At 35.5% G+C, this 18,072-nt stretch overlaps 3 protein-coding genes and 1 non-coding gene across 5 annotated transcripts; 1 reads left to right on the forward strand and 3 right to left on the reverse strand.

Moving 5' to 3' along the window:
• Positions 1–3,111: 3,111 nt before the first annotated feature.
• Positions 3,112–5,376, reverse strand: LOC106392464 (exocyst complex component EXO70H1-like). The gene has a single exon (XM_013833279.3). The coding sequence runs from the start codon at positions 5,183–5,185 to the stop codon at positions 3,299–3,301; it is 1,887 nt and encodes a 628-aa protein (XP_013688733.2). The 5' UTR covers positions 5,186–5,376; the 3' UTR covers positions 3,112–3,298.
• A 3,115-nt stretch (positions 5,377–8,491) lies between these two features.
• LOC106392445 (UDP-galactose/UDP-glucose transporter 5B-like) lies at positions 8,492–10,910 on the reverse strand. Of its 2 annotated transcripts, none has more exons than XM_013833264.3 (11): positions 10,739–10,910; positions 10,487–10,633; positions 10,270–10,383; positions 10,106–10,198; positions 9,952–10,017; positions 9,776–9,874; positions 9,586–9,665; positions 9,282–9,483; positions 9,012–9,098; positions 8,873–8,941; positions 8,492–8,752 (listed from the first exon to the last, which is right to left on the reverse strand). In XM_013833264.3, exons 2-11 carry the CDS (start codon positions 10,595–10,597, stop codon positions 8,642–8,644), a joined length of 1,032 nt encoding a protein of 343 aa, XP_013688718.2. In that variant the 5' UTR covers positions 10,598–10,633; positions 10,739–10,910; the 3' UTR covers positions 8,492–8,641. The 2 variants fall into 2 exon arrangements, with proteins under 2 accessions (XP_013688718.2, XP_013688722.2); XM_013833268.3 differs by having other exon boundaries at positions 10,487–10,637; positions 10,739–10,904.
• A 194-nt stretch (positions 10,911–11,104) lies between these two features.
• On the reverse strand, positions 11,105–12,527 carry LOC106419856. The gene has a single exon (XM_013860701.3). It carries the CDS (start codon positions 12,470–12,472, stop codon positions 11,855–11,857), a length of 618 nt encoding a protein of 205 aa, XP_013716155.2. The 5' UTR covers positions 12,473–12,527; the 3' UTR covers positions 11,105–11,854.
• On the forward strand, positions 11,547–11,664 carry LOC125579611. Its single transcript, XR_007317670.1, has one exon. It is a non-coding gene; the product is annotated as a U5 spliceosomal RNA (small nuclear RNA).
• Positions 12,528–18,072: the final 5,545 nt, after the last annotated feature.

Raw genomic sequence — 18,072 nt, forward strand, 5'->3', positions numbered from 1 at the left:
GTATTTGCTTTGGTGCGGAGTAAACCTTCAACGGTTGGAAATATTCATTGTATTTCCTCGATAAATCACATAGTTCCAAAAAGAATTGAATGAATATTTATTAATAAAAAGGATAATTTGATACAATAATTAAACATATTTGTACACGTAAAGCAAAAAGGAGACACGATACGATCATTCACTCATTCATCACTCCGACACTTTTTTTAAACATATGAATAAGTGTCACCTTAGTATTTTTTTGTTTGTTAAATAACAAGTGTTATTATACAATTTCAATATAATTTATAATCAATTTCAGTTAAATATTATTCTCTTTGTTCCTGAAAGTAGGATTTTCTAAATTTATTTTTTGTTCCAAAATAATAGATTTTCTGTAATTTTAAAGTATTTTTAATAGTTAATGTTGAAAAGTTGTATACTTTTAAGAAACAATAATAAAAAAATATTTAAATACTATTGGTTAATATTTATTAGAAAATGTATAGAAAAATAAATAATAAATTTAATTGTAAGAAATTAATTATTTTCTTAATATACGTGAATACTCTATAAAAAATTTCTTTTGGAAACAAAGGAAATAATTGTAAAATACATTAATCTTATAAATAAATTTATTTATCTTAAATACTATTGATTAACTAGTTGTAATTAATGAAAATATAAATACGTTTCAATCATTTTTTAATATATGGGAAAGGTGTCTAAATGAGATTCTCATTCAGTGGCTACGTCCTCCCCAAGATTTATCGTAGTCGTCGACACTTAAACCCCACATATCACGAGATTTTCCATTGTCGACACTTAAACCCCCACACATATCATTCAATGGCTAGGTCCTCATTCAATGGTCCGGTTGTGGTCGAGGCACTCCCTGAGCCTCTGCTTCTAAAGTAAATATCCGAGAGGTAATTTCCTATATCTTCAGGGGTATCTCTGGCATTAAACGTATTTTCTCCCAAACCGAACCGGTTTATCTCGTATAACTCGGTACAAACCAGCATGAGTTTCTGACTCAACGAGATTTTAGTCTGGTCCTAAGTTTTGGGTCGGGTATCACCCACCATATCTGTTTCCGGTACGCCCAGAGCCGTGCCTAGCATGTATCAGAAAAGGCTTTTGCCTCAGGCCCCTTCTAAATATAAATATCTTAAGGCTTCAAAATCTTAAAATTTACTGTAGTGTAGAGGTTACTTGAGGTATCTATGTGCACATGAAAGGCAAGGTTCGACACATCGCAGTTTTAGATTTATTTTGTTTTTTTTTAGAATTAGGCTTCATATTGAAAAAATTATGTTTAATGACTATTGTTTTAAAATTTGCCTTGAGCCCCACTTACCCTAGGCACGCCACTGGGTACGCCGCCTCGAACTCGTCGTTGAAGCTAGCAAACAACTCTTTAGCCTCCTCCGGCGTAATCTCCTCCGCCGGATTCTCCGGTAACGACGTCAGCACTTTCCCCCACGCGAGCTCTCGAACTTCTTCGCGTACTGTTTCACATTCGCCTCGTGCTTTCATCACCCAATATTCAAGCTGAGTAAATGAAAAAAGAAAAATGAAAGGACCCATAGATATCCCATGGGCTTGATACATCCTGTTTTATTTTCTTCGTTTGTTCATCTTTTCTTCCCGCTTTACGGAGACAATATAAGCCAGAAGGAGGTAAAGTCGTAAAGAAAAACGAACAAGATAACAACTAAAAGAAACCAAGTGAAAACACACAGCAGTAAGAATTCACAAGTGAAGTGTCACATTTCGATATTTCATGATCTCCATTCCTAATAAATTTTACTATTTATTTTGTTATCAAGGGAGTTCCAGATGGAATCTCAAATAATTTTCCAAAATCAACAGAAATCCAAGTTTTCGTCACTATTTTAAATTAACTGCATTACCTAGAAACATAAATCAAGCACTTGTTGTCAATTGAAATAATTGAAAGCTACTTCTACTAGTAGATTTTTCGCATATAGTAAGTGTTCTGAATTCTGAACATAATACTTCGCTTTATTTTGTTACTAATTTGTGCGCACTGACGACTGACGTTGATACTTGGCTAGAGTCCTTTCGATGCTATTAGGAAAGTCTTGGGGTGAACCACTTTTTGTTTGTTAGAAATTAGGATATATTTTACCACTAATTTTCTAAACTTAGTTGATCATAAAAGGATCAAGATTATGTTAAAATTAAATATATTCGAAACGTGTAAGATATTGAACAAACTGATAATGTAAATCGTACGTACTACTAAGTTTCCAGTAGTATTAGAGCACCCTCATTAAAAAAATAGAGAATTCTCAGTAGAATTCTAAATAATTTATTACACACTATATATATTAATATGTATATATATGCATGGATTCATAATTTATTTAGAACTTGGTTGTTAACTCTGCAATAAACATGTTCAGAGCATATCCAAACTTTTAGGCACTAAATCAAATGATCGGTTTTCATAAACCATTTTACAAGGAACTATTTATCAAACATCAATAGGCTAGCAATCAACCAGTGATGTCTTTTACTTTCTTTAGTTGTGGTGGGGTTGCCAGTTTGTCTTTCTGCGGTCTAGAATAGACATAAGCTTCTTTGTGAAATAAAGTTATAGAAAGTACCGTAATTAACGCCGACGCAGATTATATTTTAAACACATGCCATATAACAAGGAGATTAGATCTCTTTACGTTTGTTTAGAATTGTAACGTGAGGTTACGTATCCCAAAAGTCGCCTGATAAAATTCATTCATTAATGAGTGCATACGATAAAGATAGCGATCGTTCTCAACCAATCTGGTTTGTTAAAAATGTATAGTAGTAGTACTTCTTAGTATCTTGTATTCGTTATGCAATTGAATTTGCCTTTGAATTTTGTTTTTATACTCTCTTTTATTGTCTCGTAACTATGTAATGTAATGTAATCAACTTTGGAGTTACTTAACACCAGAACCACATTTAGACAAAAGACTCAGGAACTAGTTTCAAACTAATACTAGCCATGACTGACTGATATAGCACTTATAATATGTCTTTTACGGTCGTATGTCTTTGGTGCTAATTCAATAAATATCGTATTTTCCTTCTCTCGTTGATAAGTCGCAAAGTTACAAAAAGAATCGAATGAATATTTATTAATAAAAAGGAGAATTCGATCAATAATTTAACATATCTGTACAATGCAACAGCAAAAGGAGATACGATACGATCATCCATTCATCCATCACTGTACCCACTTTAACCACACACCACCCAAAATAAATAAATATCGCTAATATTAGGTAAAATATCATAAGATTCTCATTCAATGGCTACGTCCTCCCCGAGATTTACCCGTTGTCGTCGAACCGGTTCCGGATCCAGATCCGGTTGTTGTCGAGGAACTCCCCGAGCCTCTGCTTCCAAAGTACAGATCCGAGAGGTAATTTCCTATATCTTCAGGGGTATATCTGGCATTAAACGCATCTCCTCCCAAACCGAACCGGTTTACCTCGTAAAACTCGGTGCAAACCAGCATGAGTTTCTGACTCAGCGAGATTTTAACCCGATCCCTAAGGTTCGGGTCGGGTATAACCCACGATATCTGTTTCCGGTACGCCGCCTCGAACTCGTCGTTGAACCTAGCGAACAGCGCTCTAGCCTCCTCCGGCGTAATCTCCTCCGCGGGATTCTCCGGTAACGACGTCAGCACTTTCCCCCACGCGAGCTTCTCGAACTTCTCCGCGTACTGATTCACCTTCCCCTCGTGCCTCACCACCCAATCGTCTCCGAGGAGGAGCCTCAGGTTAGAGGAACGGACCTTAACGACGACGTATTGGAGATTGTTCGCGAGGAATAGGTAAGACAGTGCCACGTCTTTATACGGCTGAGCTTTACCGTCGATTTTGCAGAGAGTCAGAAGAATCACCCACGCGATTCGTTTGGACACCGGAGACGAGTACAAATCCTCCGGATGAGCATCGTCTCCGCCGCCGCTTATGAACAAAGACTCCGGCAAGGGAGACGGCACGGTGAGCTGCCAGTTCTCGAAGATGACGGAGATAGACTCGTCGTAATCCGCGAGGAAGGAGAGGTAGTTCATGACGTAACGAGTGAGCGGGTGAACGCCGCCGCCGACGATCAGCGTTTTGGACGCTTCTTTCTGAATCGCGGTTTCGAAATCACTCATCATGAACCTAACCGCATCGCCGAGTTTAGCTAACGAGTTGATCACCTGAGACCTAACTGCCGCGGCCGAGTCGAAGTAGAATATCGACTCGATCTCCACGAAGAGGTTCGCGAGCGACTCGTACATGTCGAGGAACCGGAACATTTTCTCCGGCGATAGTTTCTTGATCTTCGCGGCGTGTTCCGGGAAGGCGAAGAGCGTTAAGGCTCCCTCTTGCGTGATATCGGTGAAAGAAGCTTCGACTATGTTAGTGGAGGAGGAGAACACGTGGTCGGCGAGGATCCTCTCGCCGAAGAAGAGTTTTCTAACGGCTAGCTTCGCAGCTTGTAGCCACGACTTGATCTTGGGCTCGAGAATCTCCCAATCCATCTTCTGAATCTGATGCAGAGTCAATCTCTCCACCGATAAGCTGTGAAGCGTCTCGTCGACGATGGATCTCCGCACGGTTTTGTAGACTTTTACGCATTCTTTAGCGTATCCCGTGGAGATCATACAGTCCGCGATCATTTTGAGATCGTCCATGGCGTCGGAATCTCCGCCGGAGAATCTATGCTCGTCGGCGGCGGCGGGGTTTTCCTCGTAGGAGCCGCCGCCTTCGTCTTCAGAGTCGGAGATGCTAGTCACCGTCGAGGTGCTGAATCTTCTCGACGATCTGCAAGACCGTAGAGAGACGGATTCAGGGTGTAGGTACTGTTTGTTCTCCTTCAAGACTCGGTGGAACTCAGATTCGAGGAGGTTCATCGCGGACTGCATGAGGTTCTGCGCGTAGATGAGCTTCTCCGAGGAGGGGTTGACGGCGACCAGGCGGTGCATGGTGCTGTGCAAATGCCTGACGACTTCAACGAACTCCTCTGCTTCGCTGCGACTGTTGGTGGAGAAGAGGAACTCGTCGGAGGAGGAAGTCCATTTGGAGATGACGGTGGTGATGTCGCTCATACACTCTTGCACAGCTGTTTCCGCGAGAGATTGGTGAGCTGTTTGTTTCTCCTGTGGAGGTGATGATCGGAACAAGTGTTTCCCCATTTCTCTGAGCTCTGTGTTGTGTGTGTTGTTGCTCTGTTTATTCCCTTTCTCTATTAATTGCGTGAAGAAGATACTTTCTTGTTTTTTTGTTACTCCAACAAAGAAATAAAACGTTTGGTTTGTTTGTAATCAAGTGAAGAAGATAAGAAGAGGAAGGTAGAGGCAGAGAACTATTTATACAAATAACTTTATAAAAGTATTACTACTTAATTATATAGATACGGACGGCTGATTCAATGGAAGATTGGCATATGTTTGTGTATGTGTACGTATAGATGTATGTGGAGGAGAAATGTTCATTAGTCAAACGCGGTGTCAAATACTACATGACATTTGATAAAGTCAAAGCAAGGAGTTAATTCTGTCTGTTCACCAAGTTATTTATTACATTGCCTGCATCTGCTGTAGCTGTAATTTTTTGTTTTGTAAAGTTACCGTTAACAAAAGGACTACTAGTATTAAATTATCATATTAATTGTAATTTATAAGTATACTATTATTAAATGCAACCAAAATATCAGAAAATAATTAAAATAAATGTAATGGGTGCGTAATAGTAATGTCAAGAGCTGTACAAATCAGGACGGCAAAAACACACAGTTTTAAATGATATTAATATTAATGTTGGTCCATCAGTTACAGATTGCTTCTTGACAGTTGTTTTGCAAGTTAGTAATTATTAATAGTTATAACAGATCTTTGATCAAAAAAAAGTTATAACAGATCTAATAGAAGACATTTAATTAGAATATGAATTGCAACTATTAATTAGTTTTCTACCAATACATCTGTTAGTTAGCTTTCGAACAAGACATCTGTTAATTAGCTTTCTTAGGTACTACTACAGTTTTGATATTTTGGGAAACGAGATTGCAAGGAAGGTTCACTTCTGTAGCTTTTCAATGTTGAAAGTGTACGCCCTGCCGCCACATAAATGAATTCCACAGTTTTCAAAAGATGTTCAAAGTTCTTAAATTGCCATTATACGACTACTATGTCATAGTTTTCTACATCTATTGCTTATAATAGGAGTTAAGAGAACTCAATACCCAATTTTCCATCAAACCCCATTTACTATAATTTTAATAATCAGATGTCAAATATAAGATTTGAAGTTTTGAACTAATCAAATACTACCAAATTGATCAAAGAATCCTTAATATCTACTATTTTGTAAAGGAAAAGAGCTTTCTTTTTAAATTAAACTATCATAACCAATCACACAACAAATATGTAAGGATGAATCTTATATTTCAAATTTGTACAACTTGAACATTTTCATATATGAGAATTCAAATTATATATTGTGTAATTTTTATAATGGTTAGTCATTGTTAATGTTTTAGATAATTTGAATCTTTTACAATATCCTTAGTCTAATATGAAATTACGGAGTATTATTCAATAATTTCCTATTTGGAAAAAAGGATTTATATGGATCGCAATGAAATCACTAGTTGGCTTAATTTTTTTTAGAAATGCGTAGATCTAAGTAATTTCATAAAATTATAGAGAATGACTGTAATCAGCTGACAATCCATTTGACTACAAAAAAAAATTCAACCGACAATCGAATAAAAAGTAAACTGCCAAATTCAGTGTGATCTATCTGATCTACATCCGTAACTATATATCTGAAGAATATTTATGCCCCTTATTTTATATTATTGGTTCTGAAATTAATGAAGGAGATTAAATACAAATAATTATTTTTATCTTGTCTAGAAAAATAAATCATTCTAAAATAGGAAAAAGACAATGAAAAAAAAGAGAATCTAAAGCTAATTCAAAAAAGTAACACGTGCCTCGAGTGGTGGGAACTTGCCGACGAGGGATAAAGCTAAAGTCCCATGCATTTCAATTTCAACGTATTACGTATGGTCCTCATTCCGCATGGCTCCTAGTGATTTGGATTAGCAAGACTCGAGAGCCGATCCACTTGCCTTCTTTTCAGAGCACTTAGTTTTGTCTTTGTCCTAAACTCCTAATACAATAATGGAGTATATAACAATAAGATATTGACCTCTGTGACCGTTTGTTTACGGGTCTATCCAAATAACCTGTTAACGTATGGATAGTCATAGTCCATCAAAGACTACTTGGTTTTAAAGAAATATCTGTCAATGATTAAAGTTTTAAATCATTGTAGACTGTTGGCTCTGTGACCATGACCTGAAACACGCAGTGATCTGTTGTTAAATTTTGATGTTGCATCCATTCTAAATATTGTAAAATTCCTCGCTTACACTAAGATTCACATTTCTAAAAAAAAAACCGAGGCAGTCTGATCCGGATATGGTTAAACATCCTATACGGCCATACTGGAATTGAAATTAAATTGAATCTTCATCTCCAGAGATTTAAAATAATCGCTAGTGAAGCCCGTAGTTCGGATGAAAGAAAATTATAGTGTAGAGTCTCCAACAAAATATATTGTTACTACTTTTGCATATAACCCCAACACGAGTTTAACCAATTGATCTAAGTTTCATTTAAGAAAATAAAAAATCCTCTAGATAACTTGATAATTCTATCAGTTTTAAGCCAATGCTTGAGTCTTTGACCAGCTTGTGGTCAAGGGTGGCTCGGCATTCAGGTCTTTTATATATGTAGGTAAAACCGTCCTTATATGCGCACCGTTTGACTTTGATAGCGATGAGTTGAACAAAACTACGAACCACGCAAAATGTTGCTTCCTTTCATTAAGATTTGTTTTTGTTGATTCTTTAATATTATTTGGATATCTGAAAGACAAAAGATAAACATAACCCTTGATTCTTTGTTCAACGAATATGAATTATTTTCGAATATATACTTTGGTACAAGGTGTGAATCATGGACCTTTCGTTTTTCATGTCGTCGTATGTTTACGAATTAATAACTACACCATCAGAAAACGTCTTCGGTCTTCCTTTTTTTTTAATGTTTTTGTTTGTTTCATTTTCGGCTATGGTCAAATAGGATAATAGTACCAATATTCGATTTGACCTTGCACACATTTTATTATTACTTTCAGTCTCTGATTACCGTTTACAGCGAAATTGTCGAAGAAATTTTCTTAACTACCTCTTTGTTTGAAGTACTCAAGTGTGTGTAGAAATCAAGAACGGATCAACGTACAAGACTGATACTCTGGCGTCAAGACGTCGCCTTTAAAAAACATGTAAAGGAATACCTTATTATAATGTCTAGCTGTTTACTAGATCAATTCTTCTCCTTTTTTCTCTGAATCATTTTTCTGATGATGACCAGGTACATATTGTTACTGCTATATTTAGAATTTAACTCTCTTGAAGAATATTAAAACGTCCAAGAGATATAAATACAAAATACGTAAGCTTATAATTTTAAAATTTGCATATATATAATATCCAACAGAATTAAATAAACAAAACATGAAAAATACATCAATTCCCTAACGACTACTTACTTCTAGCTGGCTGTGAAGGTTCCATCTCAAGAGCCCTCAGCCTTCTCGTATTGAGGAAGTTCTGGAGGCAGCGGTTGGCTTTGTGATTTCTTGTTGTTCAGTAAGTTTTTCGCATATAAAGACCCGAAAACGATGACCTGAATCCAAATGAACTTGGTTAGTCAAAGAATCAGAAGTACAGTAGTTGGAGTGCCTAAGTTTGTAGTGGAGCTAATGGTACAAGTTCCAAAAAAATGTGAAGAGGGTCGAGGATATACCGATCCAATACATTGCTCCCAGCTAAGCGGATGAGAGAACCAAATGCATGAGAGCATGATGCTTGCAAGCTTTATTAAGATGAGTAATTCGTGTTAGAAACGGATTGTGTTCGCTACTGAGATCAGGTTTGTATTTTACCTGTCTCGTCGTCATGATAGCAGCGAATGTTAGAGCACCGAATGTCCTAATGGTGTAAGAAATGAAGAACTGGCTCGCTGTTGCAACCTGCACATTAGTCTCTTGTAAGTTCAGTGGGGAATAAAAGAACAAGAAAAGAAGATAATATCCGAGTTGTTGTAAGCATGGAATTGTTAGTAGAAACTAAACTCAAACTCTGTTTCATAAACTATTCATGCCAACTTGACGTTGTAATCACTACGTAGAAGAATAGAGGAAGCTGAAACTTACAGTGGAAAGCAGAGCGATGTCGAGTAGACAATCTCTATGCCGAGAAACAAAATCAACAGCTAGTAGCAAATGGCCTTGCAATATTAGTCCAGTGAAACTAAGAACACAAGAACAAAGTGTTGTGTAGAATATCTGGTTATGTATCTCCATATTATATCCTTTAAAGAGTTTGTCTTGGAATGTGCTTGTAAAGCCATCGAACCTGTGAGATAGCCAATTTACCATATACACAATCATAATTCATAATCTCAGTCAAATCACATAAGCAGTGAAACGAGTAACATATATAAGTGGATATACATACCCAAGATAACCGGCCATAAGGGAAACACCCCAAACAGTATTTTCCCTTCCCTTATTGTACGTACTTATATCATCTCCTGCCTACAGCTCAGATTTTACATTAAAAAAATCATCAGTTTGATTGGGGGTAATCTTAACAAACCGAAGCCATTGAAAAAGATTTGAGTAATGCATATAGAGCAGACTAATACCGGAAAAAGAATAAAGACAGAGCAGCCGAGAGTCACCAGAAAAGCCACAAAATAGTCAAACCCCTTGTACTTTTTCTGCATGATGAGAGTTCCCCATACCTGAACAGAGCAGAGATATAAGAAGGGTGATGCTAAACCCAAAAGCCTCTACTGGAAAAAATAATGTTACAACTTACCATGACTGGTATCATTTTGGCACATTTAGCTAGAGTTTGGACTGGGAAGCTCACATACTTGAGAGCCTGGAGGCATTTTACATATGGTATAAGCAATAATGCATTAAAATGTAGAGATAGCAATAGTTATAAAAGTAGACATACTAAATCCTACCTCATATTGGCATGTAGTGGTTAAAATGTTAGTGACTGAAATAAGGCAATACTTATAAACCGGAGCTACAGGATCCAAAACTTTCTTGCTTGCCTAACAAATTAAAAAGCCAAACTCAATTCATGAATCATTAACACAAGTTGGGTTCTTCGCTGGTAAGTTACCAGTAAAGCAGCAGCAGAGACAGCTGAAGTAGTGAGGCGATTGCAGAAAACGAGAAACAAAGAGTACTTAAAGAACTCTTTGTTCAATCCATAAGGAACTCTCATTATCTTCTCCTACAACACATTTACAAACAAAACCCACAAAGAAAGTTATAACCTTTAACTAGATTTCCATAGAACAGAAACAGCATGTATCATGACAAGACAAGAAACAGACCTGAAGAAGACCATAGATGACAAGAGTAAACATAATGCCCGAAACCGCGAATACACCTTTCCATAATTTGTTCTCCTCCTTCACTCCGTTTACTGTCTCCGCCTCAGCCATGTCCCCCTCCACCACCTCTCAGTAACTTCGTTTCTTCTTCCTAAAGAACATTAAAGCGAGCTCACATTAACCAAAAGGAATCTCATAAGGATGAACAGATATAATGGAACGGCTGATCTGGGGAAATCGGAGAATAAATACCTCTCTGGCTTACAGATTAGCCGGAGTAAATTCTCCGGGGACTCTCCGACTCGATCCGATTTTGCTCCACCGTCCTTTTTTTGTTTGTTAAAGTTCAGTTCTTGAGGTTTTCTATGGATCCGCCACGTCAGCACTCGAAAATACGCATGTCTGAAATAATAATGAGTCAAAAAGTCAAAGAGACCTTCCCACGGAACAAGAGGGTTTCCATTTAAAGGAATATAAAGAAATGTCGTCACTCACTGAGTAAAAGCAGTACGATGGCGCGGCGTAAAGACAAAAAGAAAAAGAAAGACAATAATCCTAATTCTAAACTCGTGCTGGTCGTGATTTTGTTTCTGTTACATCCTTGGACATTGTCTGCCTTTTGTTTTTCTGAATTTGCATACTTGGGTATGGGGAAACACACACGTAAATGATTTTAAAGCCAGACGAGAGTGTGTATGGTTTTCTTTTCAAGCCCTTATCCTCTGTTTTACATCCAGTATATGGATTATGCTCCATTAATTCAAAGGTTTTAATCGATATTTTCGGCTCATAACGGTATGACTGTGGAAACCAATTGGTGGACTTAGCCATGGATCTAATCGAGAAGAGAGGGCAGACGTGTGGTTGCGTTTGCATCTTCGTGGCCACGACACTGTTCAGGGGTTTAAAGCCCAATATCATTTACAGGCCCACGAAGAGTTTTAAAGAAGTAGCGCTTTTTTTTCGTTGGTTTAAGAGTCCCACATCGGATAACTGGGAGAAGTTAGCAACAGAAGTAGCGTTATAAATAAAGGTCTCCTTCACTCTGTTCAAATCACGCAGCCATGTGGTGAGCACAAAGCGAACTATTCTTTCGCCTTTTACTAAAGAATACCGTGTGCTCTCCACGCTAAGTGGCATACGCCTATTTTTGGAGGGTCCCACTTTCGAGTGGGCCCAACAACATTCAGTTTAATATTTTAGTCAAATATATGCCAAAGAAAAATAGTTCTATTTACCGTGGCTGGTAACAAATTTATCCTCACGTAACCAAGTCTTACATATAACCCAGCCGGTCGAACCAGAGACAAAATAATCACCAACTTAGAATACTGCTGCTCTGATAAATCTCGTTAAATAATCAGTTCGCTACTCTAATCTCTGCCTCTTCCCGGTTAACACCGTTTGATCGATAACCGAACTTGAACTCAACCCGAATCTCATAACCGAATCATAACACATCAGTGAATCACATCGTCCTGACGCGCCGCTACTACTGACATCATCGCACCCTTTAAACGAGATATTAGGAGGTAATTCAAAACGCTGCGATTGCGTTTGAGGCGGTGGGTTTACCCATTTCGGAAGTGGCCCCGCCACGAGAAGCGTTTGAAGAAGCGGTCCAGCTTCCACCACCGCTTTTAAAAGCTTTCCCGTTTCTGGAAAAGCTTTACCCATAACTAGAACGTCTAGAGGATCAGGCTGATGATGATTTTGAGCCGTTGGACCTTCGAGACTCATCGACGGCTGAGGATGATGAATGTCTAGGAAGCTGGAGAGTTCCGAGGAAGAAAGGGAAGAAGAAGATCCGTCACCAGAGAAGCTGTTTGATTCAGTGGTGGTTCTTGAATTAGTGTTTTGGGTTTGGATGAGAAACTGAGATAGTTGCTCTCTAGCTTCATCTCGTTCTTGTTGAGTGGATTTGAGTAGAGTGAGAAGCTGATTGACTTCTTCTCTATGTGTTCTTGATTTCTCATTGGCTTCCATTTTCAATGTTTCTAGCTCGAACAGAGTGTTCTGCAGATTCTGGCTTATTTCATCAATGCTCGAATTGTAAACAGAATATATATTTAGAATAATATTCGAAGGAAATCAACGAACCCCAAAATGAACATGTGATGATACCTCTTGATGAAGCCATATAGAAGAATAAAAGTCATCCATTGATGAGTAACTAACTGTGTGTTTGTTATACTCTGTACTAAGAATGATCCCTTTGATTGGTTTCTTTACCCTGTATATATAGTATATACATATACAGTCATAAACGTAATCAATGCAAATATCAGTGCATTGCTTGGTTTTAACTTTTTATAACCCATGTGAGACAAAGGAAAAATGATACAAGCAAATAAAAACTGGATTGTTGAACTTTGATTTATCCGCATACTTGTTGGAAAATGTTTAATTTAATTATATCAAGAAACATAACCTAGTTCTTTTCAACATATTTAAAAGCTCTGAAGACTAGCTATTATTTTTCACGTATGATAATTGCATATACTATATAGAATTATTCAGGGGGAATCGCAAACAATATACAGTCTATTTTAAGTTTTTAACTATCGATGTTGTAGAATTCTTAACACGACTTTCATCCCAATGATAGAATCTAGGTTATGGAGCCCTCAACGGTTGGTATACGGTGACTGTTCTCACGGTTGAAGACTCTTTCGACTTGTTATCTCTGTTTTTCTACTGTTTGTGTTAGAAATTTTTTATTATACTCGCACATCCGCGTATAGATATTACTTTTATCTTTATAACCGGTTAGAGTATTAATGAAATTGTTGTGTTACAAGAAAAAAAAATTATATCAAGAAACATAAACTAATTTGTTTAATGTATTTAAAAGCCCTGAAGACTATAGCTATTATTTTTCACGTATGATAATTGCATATACTATACGTACTATATATAATTATTCAGGGGGCATTGCAGACACTATACTGTCTATTTTACATATCGATGTAGAATTCTTAACACATACTACTAAGAAATACTTAAATGTTTTTTTTCTCATAACTTTTATTTGTATTAGAAACAGGCATTAGTAATTAGCAGGAATAATGGAATATAGATGGTAGTAGTTTTTTTCCATGTAAAACGAAGCATTAAGCTAGTTTATAAAAACAATTCTGTCAATCATTATAGTACTGTATGTCTATATGAGACGTAAAATCAAGATAAAGAAAACTATCGTCAAAGAAGAGTCACAGTATAAGACATCTAATATCATTTATGTTTCATGTGACTCGAGCTTAGATCAAAAGTATTATCATGTAGTAATATATTGAATTGACTTACTGCACATTTCCTAAGCACGTATATATTATTCGTTCAATTACCCAGTAATTGTATTGCAGAGGATACTCGTGCACAAACTTACAAAAAGATATGCAAAATCAGACAAGTCCAGTTTAGGTTGCAGTGTTTTTTTTTTGTAATATATGCATTTTGGTTTGTATGCAAACTTAATTAAAATCTTGTACGAGATTGGCTTGTGGACTGCCCAAGAAATATATTTGATATGTACTGCGGCATACATATTTTTTTTTCCTACGATAAATGTACATCTATACTTATTATATATACTTAGTCCTTACATTAGCTAGCTTATGTAGATTGTTTACTCTACTACATTGTTATGAAAATATTCTTTACTCACATAATACTCAAAACCACTATTATACAAACACATTCTTATCGAGCTTCGTGGTATGAATGTCCATATTGTATAAGGATTTCGATGTTTGCTCCACTTCAATTTTTTAAAATTTATAATTGTTTAGCTCCACTTCAAATATTATTATAAATTTTATAGACGGCTCACGGCACACTTCAAATAAAGCATATATACATAAAGCTCGACTCTTGTTATAAATAATATATTTCTTAAAGCAATTTTCTGATTCACTAACTGTAAAAAAAAGTTAGTAGTACAAAAGAATATCTAACTAAAAAGATGGGCTAGTGGCACTTGATGGATAATTCCAATACGGTGAATCCGAGTTTAATTTTCGTTGGCCATCAGAAGATATACAAATAGCAACATCGTTGGGTCTATAAATTAGTCAGTTAATTTCAGTCGATGGACACTGTGATTAATTAAAAGAAAAGAATATCTAATCATATACACTAGTATTCGACACAAAAAGACCTGAGATTGAGAAACATGTGATGAGCTTAACCAACAAGTGAAAAAAAGTCAATATACATCTATATAAATTTAGATAAGTGAACAACCCATCACATATAAAAAACCCATCAAATAAACTAGATTAGTGATTATTAACAATTTTGTGAGCTATATGAATTATTTTCTTGCTATATCTTTGTAGTTGGCTAGCCAATGAACCTTATGGAACTCGTGATTTTGGCATTTTCTTGGACGGCACATGGAAACATGTAGAAGTCGCATATAGACGATGCTCATCTTTCATGACTTGGAACGTAAATTGAAAACTATTTTACACGTGTCTTTGAATGATTTCGTCTAAAAGTCGACTTGGCGATACTAAATGCTGTGACCACCAGATCCAACTAAATTGAATTTATCTTCAAATGATTGTCAATATGTAATTTCGACTCTTCCAAGGATGATTTTGTTCCGTTTTTAGAATGGCCGTGTGGTCCACATCAGTTGGCACAATTTGATTTCTATCTCAACTATCTTTGCTGTCAGATGGTTCAGCTCCAACCATATTTTCTTGACTATTAGAGTTAGGGCTGTTCAATATAGTAAAACCGAACCGTACCAAACCGAACCGAACCGAAATAGACAATATGGTTTGGTTTTGGTATATACCATATAAACCGAATGAATATAATTTTATAAAAACCGTAGGATTTAGATATGGTTTGGTATATAACCGATTAAACCGAATAAACCGAACAAAACCGATTAAAAGTAGAAACATGTAAATATGTATCTATTTTAAAACAATACATGAAAATCTATTTGTTACATAAGTTAAATTTGTGTTAATAACTATTACCATAATTTTATAGTAATAAAAAACTTTAATTTGTAAAACACTTGAACTATAACTAAATAACAATACATCGCAATTCATACATCTTATTTTCTAAGTCTTTTTTGATATTTTTGATTTATTTTAGTATGCACTTAATTAATATGAAGATTATAAATTCGATGGACAATAATTAATGGAAAATTTTCAATTGAAAAAACATGACTTTAATGAACACTAAATATGGAAGAGTGAAAAAACTTTTTTTTTATGTTTCTGTTTTGTTTCATATTTTTATTTTCAAAATTTCAAGCTTTGATTTTAGTTATAGAATTGATTATTTTATTTGATGGTAGAAGCATTTTTACTTTTTTGTTCATCTATTTGAACATGTAATATATTTTTAATAAATGACTGTGTTGACAATATGACTCTAAAATTCATATAATATGATCTCAAACAAAATAATTATGTTTTTTGGTATAAAACCGAATAAACCGAATACCGACGATATATAAACCGAACCGAACCGAAGTAAATATAGATTTAGAATGGTAGTTATATTTTACTAACCGAAATACCGAAAACCAAAAAAAACCGAACCGAAACCGAACCGATATCCGGATTGAACACCCCTTAGAGTGATTTCATCCTCTCCCTTCAAATTTCTATTTCGTTTCTTTCTTTAAAGTATGAACACTTTTTCAATATTAATTGCGAACACATACGTCAAGGTGCACGAGTACTTGTCTGGCAATCAAAGCTGCAGGTTGCAGCAGAGGAAAGCATGTCGTTCCATCAAATTTTAAATACAGTATAAGGAAAATACTAATTGGTTACCAAAACGAAAACATTTAATTAGTTTGACTGAAGACGATACTCTTATCTAGTTTTGGTTAGTTAGAAGACTGAAAACAAATGGTTTGAACCAAAAAAAAAAAAAAGACTAAAAACAAAAACTTGTTATTTAACCCTTCTTGCAACAAAAAAAAACTTGTTATATTGTTATGACTTTAGGGCTTTGTGATATGCTTCGACCTTGTTAACAAAACCAAAATAAAAATGTAACTAGATCGTAAAGCTATCTTTATCGAATCATATCTTTTATTGAAATATAAGAGTTGAAAATGAAACTACTAAATATCCTTTATACTCATTTATTTTCAATAGAACTAAGAGTTCAAAATGTTTGGATTGTAAGTTTTTTTTGGTTAAAAGTATAGTTTAAGAAAACATATAGAAGCTTATATATACTTAATATTCTTTTACTAAAAGCATGATCAATCATTTGTTAATATGTAGAATCAAAATCAATATTAGAAAAGTTTCTTAAGTATCGTATAAAAAAGGGAATGGAATGAGATACTTTGTTTACCGTGTTTGTTTTTAGATTATTGCATTATGAAGCATGCTACATAAAATCTTAGAACAACATGGAATTAAATTAAGAAGTTTGGATAACAGAAAACTACACTAAATGTAATGTTGCAGCTTCTTGGATCAACTGCCACAGGAACTGTGAAGCTGCCTGAATATTAAGGATCATCGGGGAGAGACTATGTTTGAGTGACAGCCGTAGTACTTGTAACTTGGTCCTTAATAGTTTCCTCCTTTGAAGCAGATCTGTTGAGCTTACTATAAGACAGTGGAACGCCGATTAAGAAGATATGTTGAGTTTACTCTGGACAAAGGACGATTGTGTTTGAGATATCATTGCAAAAATGTGTGTTGAAGTGATTGAAAATTCCAAAAGTACCTTTTTCGACGCTCAACAGCTGAAATTCACGGTTGTATCGAAAACTCTTGAAGAATAGACAATAAATTATATGCCAGCAAATGGAAACATTGTAGCAATGGAGACAGCCAGGAGTGTAATATCAGTCCTATACGTCAAGAGATTATTAATAATGGCTGTAAGATCTTATTATCTCAGAAACTAGGGGGACCGGTTAGAGATAAGTTCCCCGGAGACTCATCATTCCAAGGTTTGGAGCTCCTATCTATGCAATTTAAACAGTGTCATGCCCTTGCATCTCTTTTTTTTTAATTGACTAAGAGGTTATTTTTTCCGGAGAGTAATTTATGCAATTAAAACTCAAACCATGTAATTTATTTTTTCCGGAGAGTGAAAAGTTTTCAATGTAAATCAAATTCATGAACTGCAAAATTCCTACGTGAATCGGTAATCAAGTGGCTTAAGCACTAAGCCAACTCATTTTTGGCCCCCTGCTTCTCTTTGCTTGATAAAATTTTACTCGAAGGGAAACATCAATTAGTTTTGTTAATTTATACAGTAGGTTAAAATCCACAATATGTGATCGATAAGAAGATTGTTGAAACGATGACTGAAACGTTTACTCTTATTCCTATATGTAAACCATTATAAGATAAAACTGTAAAATGTGTTTATGTAATGATGTAAACGTCAGAATAACGAAGTTAATTATGATGTTTTTATGCGGGTAATAATATAGTATTACAGTTACTCGTAAGGGTAAAGATGAATCCTACGAACTTTGTTTCTTCGAAACTCTGGCAGCTATCGGCTTAGGTTTGTTTTGTTTTAGAATTTCAATTTCAAAGAAAACATTCAATGAACACTTAATGTTATCC

The sequence above is a fragment of the Brassica napus genome, chromosome A10, assembly GCF_020379485.1.
Source record: "Brassica napus cultivar Da-Ae chromosome A10, Da-Ae, whole genome shotgun sequence".
In the NCBI taxonomy this organism is placed as follows: domain Eukaryota; kingdom Viridiplantae; phylum Streptophyta; class Magnoliopsida; order Brassicales; family Brassicaceae; genus Brassica; species Brassica napus.

Bases quoted from the DNA above. Each gene is read 5' to 3' on its own strand.
- LOC106392464 (XM_013833279.3), bottom strand. From the start codon at position 5,185: ATGGGGAAACACTTGTTCCGATCATCACCTCCACAGGAGAAACAAACA.
- LOC106392445 (XM_013833264.3), bottom strand. From the start codon at position 10,597: ATGGCTGAGGCGGAGACAGTAAACGGAGTGAAGGAGGAGAACAAATTA. The intron at 10,018-10,105 runs GTAGGATTTAGT...AAATGCCTCCAG, and splicing joins CCACTACATGCCAATATGAG to GCTCTCAAGTATGTGAGCTT. The intron at 9,099-9,281 runs GTAAGTTTCAGC...ACTAATGTGCAG, and splicing joins ACATCGCTCTGCTTTCCACT to GTTGCAACAGCGAGCCAGTT.
- LOC106419856 (XM_013860701.3), bottom strand. From the start codon at position 12,472: ATGGAAGCCAATGAGAAATCAAGAACACATAGAGAAGAAGTCAATCAG.